This window comes from Anoplopoma fimbria, unplaced genomic scaffold (genome assembly GCF_027596085.1).
Source record: "Anoplopoma fimbria isolate UVic2021 breed Golden Eagle Sablefish unplaced genomic scaffold, Afim_UVic_2022 Un_contig_9115_pilon_pilon, whole genome shotgun sequence".
Classification (NCBI taxonomy): domain Eukaryota; kingdom Metazoa; phylum Chordata; class Actinopteri; order Perciformes; family Anoplopomatidae; genus Anoplopoma; species Anoplopoma fimbria.
The window spans coordinates 50,949-62,885 of NW_026553781.1; the positions used below are offsets into that span (position 1 = coordinate 50,949).

At 37.8% G+C, this 11,937-nt stretch overlaps 1 protein-coding gene across 1 annotated transcript; it reads right to left on the reverse strand.

Moving 5' to 3' along the window:
* Nucleotides 1-361: 361 nt before the first annotated feature.
* On the reverse strand, nt 362-10,233 carry LOC129116828 (uncharacterized). The gene is made up of 8 exons (XM_054627517.1): nt 10,206-10,233; nt 8,883-9,029; nt 8,583-8,648; nt 6,861-6,917; nt 5,980-6,615; nt 5,806-5,868; nt 3,171-4,349; nt 362-3,019 (listed from the first exon to the last, which is right to left on the reverse strand). The coding sequence occupies exons 1-8, from the start codon at nt 10,231-10,233 to the stop codon at nt 1,533-1,535; spliced, it is 3,663 nt and encodes a 1,220-aa protein (XP_054483492.1). The 3' UTR covers nt 362-1,532.
* Nucleotides 10,234-11,937: the final 1,704 nt, after the last annotated feature.

Here is an 11,937-nt window from a genome sequence, read left to right on the forward strand (position 1 = left end):
ATGACTTCTGGTGACTAGTAGTTCTCTTGAATACCTATGTTGAATACACTGATTGTAAGTCGCTTTGGATAAAAGCGTCTGCTAAATGACTGTAATGTAATGTAATGTAATGTAATGTAATGTAATGTAATGTAATATAATGTAATGTAATGTAATATAATATAATGTTATGTAATGTAATGTAATGTTATGTAATGTAATGTAATGTAATGTAATGTAATGTAATGTAATGTTATGTAATGTAATGTAATGTAATGTAATGTAATGTAATATAATATAATGTTATGTAATGTAATGTAATGTAATATAATATAATGTAATGTAATGTAATGTAATATAATGTAATATAATGTAATGTAATGTAATGTAATGTAATATAATGTAATATAATGTAATGTAATGTAATATAATGTAATATAATGTAATGTAATGTAATGTAATGTAATATAATGTAATATAATGTAATGTTATGTAATATAATATAATGTAATGTAATGTAATGTAATATAATATAATGTAATGTAATGTAATGTAATATAATGTAATGTAATGTAATGTAATGTAATGTTAGACTACTTGAGTTGACCCAGAGGGATTTATCAACAGAGACGGTTTCATTCATATCAGCTCATCACTGACATTGATCTATTTGCATAAAGGAACGTTTCCTGTTACTGCTGTATTTGATTATCAAAAAGTATCCTGCCTCAGGACAGATCATTGTCAAATCTTCATAAGCAACTTTGAGTAATGCTTTCCCCAAAACACAAACAGAAAATAGATACAAAACAAACCAAATTGGTTTCACATTATATCTTGATAATATTGATTACATAAAATATAAAACCAAGCTACAGCAGCAGGTCATTGTGCAGTCAGCTCCTGGACTGACCTCCTGGTTTACTCTCCAGTAAGCTCTGAACAAGAGTTTTCATGACATCACTAAGCTCAAAAAACAAAGGATTTTCAAAACAACGACTTTCATCATCCGCTTGAGAACAGCTAATATTCATAAACTTGAAATATAACAATCTAAAAAGGAGTCTCTTCAGTCAGCTGGTGACTTACTGTAGCATTAGAACCCCCAAAGAGCTTCAGGACAACAAACTGGCACAAAAAAGAAATCCAACCCAACCAAGATACACAATCTGATTAATTCACTGTCTTGTGTAAACAGTGACTCCAGCCTGGTGAGCCATGAATGAATGTATGTAAATGTAAATACACTGCATGTTTCTGAAGCAGAATGTGTCACATTGCAGCTGAAGAACTGCTGTAATCCGGCACATATCAACTCCTGCTGACGACGTTAACGTGGAACGTTGCAATCATTCTCTTCACTCGTGAAGTTTCAGTCAGCGAAACCAAACACTTTTGGAACCAAATAATTGAAACGTTGCCAAAATCCGGCGTCGTCATCCCAAACTTCCTGCATCAACTTAATTGCTTCTCTTTCATGTTTTTCCTGCAGCTTTTGCTTTTCCTCCTCAGTTTTCACATTCTTCATTTTTGCTTCGTGCTTCTTCAGTAGGTCATTGACTTTTGATAGATTTGTTATCATTTTTAGTGAAACGTTTCAGTACTTCATACATTTCACCTTGATGTTTTTTATCATTGTAGGATTGAAGTGCCTTTAAGATGTCATATTTCTTATCTTTGTCTTTCATTTGGTCCTCATGCTCTTCCTTCTGACTTTTCAATTCCTTGATGTGTTTGTCATTAAATTCATTAAACTCCTCAGCTTTCTTTCTGGCTTCCTCTTCATATGTCTTCTTCAGAGTCTCCATGTTTTTCTTATGATCCTCCTCCATGTCTTTTCTCTCTTTTTCTTGTTCTCTTCTGACTCTGTCCTCTTCGTCTCTTTTCTTTTCATTATTTTCTTTTTCCTGTTTGTATTTTTCTTCAAGCTCTCTAAGTTTTGTTTCTTCTTCCTGTCGTCTCTGTTCATTTTCTTGATCTCGTTTTATCCACCAGTCTTTTTGTTTTGTCTCCCAGTTGTCTCGTTCTTTTCTCATCATCTCTCTATTCTCCTCCAGCTTTCTGTCGATGGTTTCCTTTGATTCTGACTGTGATGTTATTTTTTGTTCCAAAGCTTCAACTTTCTGTTTCCACTCCTGTCGTAGTTTTTCTTCCTCTTGTTTTCTCTTCCTGTCTTCTTCTTCTCTCATTTCCTGTTCTTTCCTTCTCTCTTCACATTCTTTCTTTATCTTCTTCTCCTTTTCCTCAAGTTGTTCTGCTCTCAGTTTTCTCTCGTGTTCAGTTTCTGCTCTCTGTTCTTCCATCCTTCTTTTCATTTCTTCTTCATGTTTTCTTTTAAGTTCCTCTCTCTCTCTCTGCATCTCTTCTTCTTTCTCCTTCAGGATCTTCTCCATTTCTTTCTTGATAGCAGTCTCGGCCTCTTGCAGCATCTCATTAGTGTAGCAGTCGCCTCCATTAGTCTTCACCATGCTGTCAATCTTGGTGATCAGCTCACTGACCTGCATTCTGTTGTCTTTCTCATTATCAAACACATGGTACCTTCCTCCACAGTCAGCGATCAGTTTCTTAAAGGAATCATCACATTTTTCTTTAATGAAATCTTGAATAGACAGTTTCTTTTTCTCCAGTGAATCTCCTCCAGTTAAAAGAATGATGATGAACTTTTCAGCGTTTTTCCCAAAGCCCTCCTTGATGAGTTTTAATGTCTCCTTTTCCTCTGGTGTAAATCTGCCAATTTGTAACACCAGCAGGAAGACATGTGGTCCAGGAGCCAGAAGACTGATGCATTTCACCATCTCCTCATTAACCTCTTCATGGGACAAAGTTGTGTCAAACAGACCAGGAGTGTCGACCACGACGACGGGACGACCGTCCACTTCACTCTCTGCTTTCTGACAACGTTTGGTGACTGATGTTTGGCTTAAATCAGCTTCAAACTCCTTTCTTCCTAGAATGGTGTTTCCTGAGGAGCTCTTTCCGCTGCCAGTCTTTCCTATCAGCACAATCCTGAGACACTCTGGGCTCTGCTTCTCTTCATCACCTGGGAAATAAAAGAGCTGGAGTTACTTTAAATGGTGACAGTAGCTACAGTATAGACTGTAAAGGTATGAGGGCCACTGGATGGATTAGGCGAAACTTTTTTTATGATTTATTATTATATAAAAATAAATATTGAAATGGACAATACTTACAGGTGACCTTGTTTTGTGTACTGAGGTTCTTCAGTTCAGTCTGTAGTGCGCTGATCTTTTTTATTTGGGCATGTGCAAATATTTCTGTTGTGTAACAACATGGTTCGGTGTGGTCGGGTTTCAGTCTTATTTTTTCCACAGAATCCAACAGCTCTGGGATCTGCTGCTGGTCCTTGATGTTGAGAACAACATATCTTCCTCCACAGCTCTGACAGAGATCCTGGATCTCCTTGGTTTCTTTGACAAAGTCAACAACAGCTGGAGCTTTAGGATCTGACTCCACAGTGAACAGAATGAAGGTGAAGTCATTGACTGCAGAGCTGAATGTGTTCTGGATGGTCTGTAACTCTCCCTTGTCTTCATCAGTGAGGGGACCCACAGGTAGGACCAGGATGAAGACATGGACGCCCTCAGGATCACAGAGGGAGATACACCTGAGAGATTCCTCCATCACTGCCTCCTGAGGTTTTCCACACAAGGCAGGCAGCTCCACCAGAGAAACCCAACGTCCACACACCTCTCCCTGATGTTTAACACACTCTGAGGAGTTGGAGACTGAATGAAGCTCTGTCTGACCTAAAATGGCCTTGGCTGCTGAGGTCTTCTCTGATCCTGTCCTCCCACACAGAACCAGGTTTAAAGATGGTTTCATCTCTTCAGTGAAGGTGAGGAAGGTTCCTTTGTTTTCACGCACAATGTTCTCAATCTTCTCCATTAGTGATCTATGGTCATCTGCAGACATGCTGTACCATCTCTCTCCACAGTCTTTAAGGAGCTGATGAACACAGGAACGTGTTTCTCTCTCATCATGTGTCATGATGACCATTGAGTGTTTAAAAGCATCTCGACCAAACAAACTCAGGGTGAACTTCAGTGTCCGTCTGTTCTCCTCAGTGAGATCAGAAGGCTTCACTAACAGCAGCAGAACATTTGGTCCAGGTGAACAAAGAGTCACACAGCTCTTCATCTCTTCTCTGATTGATTCCTCAGACAGTTTGAAGATGTCTGGAGTTTTCACCACTGTTAGAGGATGTTCTCTCCACTGACCACGGGCGACCTCACACTGCTTGTTTGGGTTTATTTTGTTGAATTTAACCTTTCTGCTCCCAATGATGTAATTGCAAAGTGTTGCCTTTTTGTACTCCCTTTTTCCAAACATCACAATCCTGAGTTCAGATGCTATGAAATGTGACAGACATAACATTAGTTATTCTATTGAGCAAATTCTCATCATTCAACATTTCATACATGCTAAACATCATTAATTAACTAAAGAGGGCTGCAGACATTAATAAGTGAATCTTTCTTATTGTGTTAAATCCAAAGTTACAAATATGATCCATAGTTCTCCATGATACAAATACTTAAATTAGCATGACTGTAAATGTTTTATAGTTTGCTCATTATGTGTCTATTTTTCTATTGCACTTTCTACCAGCTGATTCTACAGATATAAATATATTGTATATTTCATATATATCAGTGTTATTTTGGTGCTACTGTATGTAACTGGATAATAAGATGTGATTAAAATGCAGAGATGCCCTGAGAGAAACTGCAGCCAGAGATACCAGGAGGCCATCAAGACTGTGCTCCCTGCAGACCATGAGCCCCTCACACTCTCCCCACTGATGTGAGTGCTGCACTGAGCAGGATGATTACATGTAAGGCTGCTGGTCCTGATGGTACATGTGCTCAGGGCCTGTGCTGGGCAGCTGACTGAGGTCGTGATATCTTCAACCTTTAAAACGGCCCAAGCAGCTGTTCCCCTGTGCTTAAAAAACACCTCCATCTTGCCTAAACACTTCACTGACTTAATGACTTCCTCGTTGTTGCTTTAGACCCCACCATCATGAAGTGATTCAAGATGCAGGTCTTGGCTCATCTCAAAACCTGCTTGTCACCCACAGTGGACCCGCTCCAATACGCCTACAGCCAGAACAGGAGTCCGGAGGTTGCCATCTCCAAAGTTCTACACTCAGCCCTCTCCCAGCTGGACATCAGCAACACCAACTCAAGAATGTCGTTCACTGACTTCAGCTCAGCATTCAACACCATTCTCGCCTCCAAACTGATAAACAAACTCAGTGTCCTGGTCATCTACATCTCCCTCCTACAACTGGATACTGTACTTCCTAACCAGCAGACTCCAGCTAGACAACCAAACCTCCTCAACGTCCCCCTGAACACCAGTGTGCTTCAGGGTTGTGAGCTGTCCCTCTTCACCCACGACTGCATGCCTATAACTTGGTCGTAATACCATCATCAGGTTTGCAGACGACACAGTGGTGGTTGGCTCATCAACAGTAACGATGAGTCGGACTACAGGGAAGTGGACCGACACCTGGTAGCATGGTGCACTGATGACGATCTGGCCCTCAACGCCAAGAAACTTAAAGAGCTTATCGTGGTCTTCAGGAAGATCAAAGTTCAAATTATACTCATGTACCATTGAGAGCATCCTCATTGTACTGCAAATATACATTTATCAGATACAAAGATGATATAATTGTAGATAAATTGTTTTACTCTAATTTAATCATTTTCAATGGTGAAGAATTGTGGGATGTATTTGGGTTAATCATGTTGAAAGGATGCCCTAAAAATCAGATTGTATTGTGATAAATTGACTTACTGTGAGTCTGAAGGGTTTTCTCTGGGAGTGAAGGTTGTGGACTGATTGGAATAACATGCAGCCCTGTTAAAAAGATGACATCATTGATTTGCAGCTTAATGTTTTAATTTCATCAAAGAGAATTGTCTATTAATAAAGTATTGATTTCCATGTCAGAAATGTTTCTACACTTACCAGCAGATTTAACAGCATCTGTGAGAGGAGTCTGTTTTTCCTTCTGTTTTGGACTTTGATGATCACCTGGTAAAGTAGATACTGTGTCCTCAAAAACATCGTAGCTAACGTGTTCTCCATTGTTCTCTTTTACAATTTGAACCAAACGTGTTAAAAGTTCTGGACGTTCAAGGTTCTTCTGCCACAGATATCTGTATCTACTCATTCTGATCATGTCTTTTAAGGGCTGGTCTTTCTCCATGAAAGCTGAACTCTCCTCTCTGGATGTTGATATCAGTATCAATGAATGATCAAATGATTGATCACTGAAGAGTTTCAGGACTCTGCAGAGCTTCTCTTTGAGTTCCTCAGTGAAGTCTTCAGGCTGTAGAACCAGCAGGAACACATGAGGTCCAGGATCAGAGAGTCTCTCACAGTTTTCTACATGTTCTCTTAGTTTGTCTTCAGAGATGTTGGGGAGCAGCAGATCTGGAGTGTTGATCAGAACTATTTCTTTCTCTTTCATCCGTCCTCTGACTCTCAGACAGTGATCTGGTTCTTCCTCAGTGTTGAACGCAGTCACTTCCAGTATGAAGTTCCCCACTGAACTCCTCTCAGACCAGCTGTTCCCCAGCAGAACAACCCTCAGCTCAGACACTGAGAAGAGAACAGTGAGTTAGAAACACAATAAGTAAAAACTTAATCCAGGTTGAAAACAACACAATTGGACTAACAACCAGAAAGTCATGTCTTATTTAAGATGGACTATCATCCTTTTTCAACTTAAAACTTGGAAATATTTAAATGAAATAACATGTGAGTCAGTACCCACCACCAACAAACACTAACTCTAGATGTATATGAACAGAATAATACTTCTGACACAGTTTATTTTAACTCACTGTCAGGTGGCAGCCATTCATAGCTGCTGCTGCGCTTCAGAGGTGGAACATCTGGATCTGTAGAGATACACATTGTTTAATACACATGTAATCTGTCATCAATCTGCTCAATACAGTGATTGTTGTCTTCAAACATCTTCACAGCCTTAACAGACTGATACTATTATTATCTGCTCATCCTGAACTAAGATGATTATACTAATCTGAATCAATACCTCTGTACCTAAAGAAACTTTGTTATTAACCTTAATAATAATAATTAATCCTTTATTAGTCCCACAATGGGGAAATTACAATTCTCTGCATTTAACCATCCCGGAGGAGCAGTGGGCTGCTATGAAGCTCCCGAGGAGCAACTGGGGGTTGGATGTCTTGCTCAAGGACACCTCGGCATGTTGACTGTAGAGGGGTTCGAACCACCAACCTGTGGTTACGGGACGAGCGCTCTACCTCGTGTGCCTCAGCCGCCCCAAATCCTCTTAATTGATTAATTAAGCAGATGTTTTGTGGTGGATGAATAGAGAGAAGCATTAAGTAGTTTGTTTGCAGTAAAATTAGTGTTATTATTCATGAAGGAAACATCAGTTTCTATCTATTGATCTCTAAATCACATATCCTGTTCAGGTTCATGTATGAGGGGTGGAGCCTATTCCAGCTTACATTGTATGATTGGCTGGGTTCAACTGGACCAATCAGCTGTCACTAACATTCACACCAACGGGTGACTTAAGTTACCAAAACATTGACCAGGTTCAGTCATGTTGGCCTCCCATTGGGACGATTCCTCAGAATCTATGGCCCCCTAATCACACATGATGCATGTTTTTGGCCTTGGTCAAGCCCTACACCCCCGCCCCACCACTCCTCTCTGCTGCCTCGGGGCGATTGGTTTCCCCGTCGCTCAGAGGTCCCTGTGGCCGATCCACCCGGTCACAGCTTCTTTCTGTCCTGACCCCTCAGTGGAGGAATGAACTCCCCACTGACGTCAGGACAGCAGAGTCACTGCCCATCTTTAAACTCACCTCTTCAAGAAGTACTACCCTGAGCCTTCCTCTTAGCACTTATTGCACTCGTATTAGTTGCTGCACTTACTGTATTCGTATCAGTTCGCTGCACTTATTGAATTAGTATTTGTTTACTGCACTTATCCTATTCGTAGTAGTTTGTAGCACTTACTATATTCGGATTAGTCTGTTGCAATTATTGTTTTCGTAGTAATTTGCCTCTGCACTATACTTTTGCTCTGGTTTATGCTTTGAGATGCTTGTTTAAGAAAGGAGATGCACTTATGACTTCTGGTGACTAGTAGTTCTCTTGAATACCTATGTTGAATACACTTCCTGTAAGTCGCTTTGGATAAAAGCGTCTGCTAAATGACTGTAATGTAATGTAATGTAATGTAATGTAATGTAATGTAAATGTAATGTTCAGACACAGTCTCTCTCTCTTTATGGATACATATTTATATAAAATACAATTAAAGACTCACTACCTCAATAGAAAATAAGACAGGAAATAAAGAGGAGAGAGCTTTAGTGTAAAACTAAACATGAATAGAAACATCTTTACTTAGACTGTGTTTCTCCACATGTTCTAGTACTAGTGTCGTCTGCTGTCTTTGACTTTCTAGCTGTTTTTTCCTCTTTGTTTATTCATCTCTCATTCTCTGTTCTTTCTGTCTCTTCTTTTGTTTCTTCCTAATTCTTTCTTCACTTTATTTACCTTCACATTGGAGGATGGGGTGTCGTCCATGAAACAGTTGGAGCTTCCTGAACCTCTGCTTAGACACTGAGAAGAAAACAATGAATTTGAAAACACAACTAAGTTATGACTTAATCCATGTTGAATACAATATAATTCACATCTTCTTTAAGGTGAACTTACAGGAATCCGTCATCTATTATAAACTTGAAGTATTTAAATGAAATCAAATGTGAGTTAAAGCCCACCACCAACTAAACACCAACCATAGATGTTAATATAGAAAACAATATTTTGGACTCAGTTACATTTTTAATTTACCTTCATTGCTGCTGCAACCCGCCTTCTCCTTCTCCGCAGCCTTCCTCACCACCTCCTCCATCACCGCCGCCCACCTGACTCCAGCTACAATCCTCCCAGTGCGACCTGTGTCGCTGCTGCTGGTCCTCTCAGGTTGCTCATCTGGCTCTGTAGAGATACAGGAAATGTAGATATTCATTCATTCATTCATTCATTCACATCTAATATGTAATAAGTCTGCTCCATACAATGATTGTTGGTACAAAATAAACATTTTCACAGCCTTAAAAGATAAATATTATCTACTGATTAGTATCAACATCCAGAGACTTCCTGAGAAAACTAGGCAAGAAGTTGTGGTTATGATTTTGTATTTATTCATCAGTGTTTTTGTTTGCTATAGAATATGATCATCAGTTATGGTTTTGTTTGCACTAAAACATTTGTATCATTCATGAAGGAAACATCAGTTTCTATCTATTGATCTCTAAATCACGTGTCCTGTTCAGGTTGATGTATGAGGGGAGGAGCCTATTCCAGCTTACATTGGGTGATGAGACAAAGATAAACTTGCTGTTTGTGATCAAGTCTTTAAAAATGACTCTTTTTATGATTCCTCATGAATCAGTTATTAAATGAGGCCAGTTTCTGACCCACCTGTCTCACCTTAACTCTGACGAGCTAAAGACATCCTGTAGTGGTCATCTGTTGGAAAATGCTATCTTAAATGAAAGGTACACTGATGCACCATGGGTAAGTGGTATACACAGGCAAAAGGGTCCATTGTCTATGCAAAATGTATGTTTCTAATGATTTATTAATTAAAAAATCAAATAGAAAATAGAAAAAACTAATAAATCATGTCTATCTCTGCCTCTCCTGCTCTGGTAGAATAAATAAACTCAAAGGTGCATACTGGTCGTATATACCTGCTTACTCATATATATTTAACTGCAGGAGCACACAGAGTTAACCAATTCATAAACAAGACTTAACTAAATATACTCATACAAAATAATTAAACTAAACCATTAACTTACCAAATAAAACACTTTGTAAATCTATCAAAAAATCCTATCTAAATAAAGCAAACATGGAGAATAACTGAAACAATACTACTTATAAATAAAGCAATGCATTACCAACAACACATACATAGCTCCTACTGACACAGCACTGGTCTCCATGGAAACAATCTCACTTGGTGATACATTACTGTCTAAAGACAACCATTGCACTTGGCTCCTTGTCATCAAAGTAGAGAAGTGGACCGGTTCTTTTATGAGGAGTGTGTAATGTGTGAACAGTGACAGCAGTGTGTTATCCAGACTGAAACACTCTTACTGGTCTTAGATGATGATGAGTCCCCCATGATGTCACTCTGCTGGAAACCTCAGAGACCGACTGGAGACAAACTTTAACCTGAGAACCTAAAAATTAAGAAATACATTCAATTAAGGAGGATCTTTTTTGTTAAATAGCAACACTACTGTCTTCATCCAGTCAGTATGTTGTTTATGGTTAACACACATATTTGTACATTTGTGTGTGTACCTCTTTTCTCATAAAACATGAATATGCACATATATATATATATATATATATATATATATATATATATATATATATATATATATATATATATATATATATATATATATGACTGAACATTTACAGTGTGCCGTAGCCTTCAAACTATTATGTTATGTTTTGAGTAAGTAATTATGTTAATGTCTTATTCATAATGTTAATACTATTACTGAAATAGTAAAAAATTTAATAATTGTATTGAATTAGCAGTAATGTCAATGTATTATTTATAATAATAATTCTCTTAATACATTAGTAAAAATATTCATAACGATAATGTGTTTGTAATAATGTTAATAATGTTGATGTATGATATTTTCACTATTTTTACAAACTAAACAGTGAATCTATTAATAGAGAAACTAATCAGCATGTTAATCCATATTGAAAATAATCAGTTAATAGTTCAAAATGAACTCCAGCTCAACCAACTACAACAGTAAAATCATTATTTTACATTCATGCATGAGTAATAATATTAATCTAATGACAAGAATATATAATATAAAGAATATAATAAAATATATTTAATTTATATAATCGTAAAACAGGAACAGTTTGAATAGTTTAACTCCATTTAACTGATTATACTGACATACTACAGAGCTGCTACAGAGCTACTAACAATAACATTGGAGTAGAAGCCAAGCCAGTTGAACAGGTTTCATCAGGCGTCTTTGTTCTGTCATGAAAAACTCTCCCATATGAAGCATTCAGCTAACACATCTGAAATAGTGTCTGTTTGTATCTGGTTACAAGAATCACAGGCAGGTGTGAAAAGCTTTTGACATGTGTCCATTAAAACCAGTTTAAAGTATCTAATGTACAGCAGATCAAACTCCCAGTTGTTCCCTTCACTTTAATCTGGAACACTGGCTTTGATCCAGATGTTGATGGTCATAGAACGGTTAAGGCGCACTCTGTCGCACAGATCACAATCAGAATAATATGTTAAGTATGCGTGCACCTACAAGGAAGTTTACTCTGTTTTCTCGCTACTCTCTCAATGTACTTAAAGAGAGAATAAATACCATCTAGGGATAAGAAAAACCAGCTGTTAGAGGAAATGAATTTAAACAGGCACTTTACAATTAAGATATTGAAAATAATCAATCGTAAGAATAAAACACTGCCCTGTGGGTACATGAGGCAATCCTTCAGGACAAACAGCCACAACAACCAACCAACCAATCAACCAATCAACCAACCAATCAATCAATCAATCAATCAATCAATCAATCAATCAATCAATCAATCAATCAATCAATCAATCAATCAACCAACCAACCAATCAATCAATCAACCAATCAACCAATCAACCAATCAATCAATCAATCAACCAATCAATCAATCAACCAATCAATCAATCAATCAATCAACCAACCAACCAACCAATCAACCAACCAACCAATCAACCAATCAACCAATCAATCAATCAATCAATCAATCAATCAATCAATCAATCAATCAATCAATCAATCAATCA

What these genes read in the sequence shown, in the direction of transcription:
- LOC129116828 (XM_054627517.1), bottom strand. Translation starts at nt 10,233, where the DNA reads ATGGGGGACTCATCATCATCTAAGACCA. An exon ending in CCCCATCCTCCAATGTGAAG is followed by an intron (nt 6,918 to 8,582) that starts GTAAATAAAGTG and finishes GTATCTCTACAG; the next exon opens with ATCCAGATGTTCCACCTCTG. An exon ending in AGATGCTGTTAAATCTGCTG is followed by an intron (nt 5,869 to 5,979) that starts GTAAGTGTAGAA and finishes TCTTTTTAACAG; the next exon opens with GGCTGCATGTTATTCCAATC.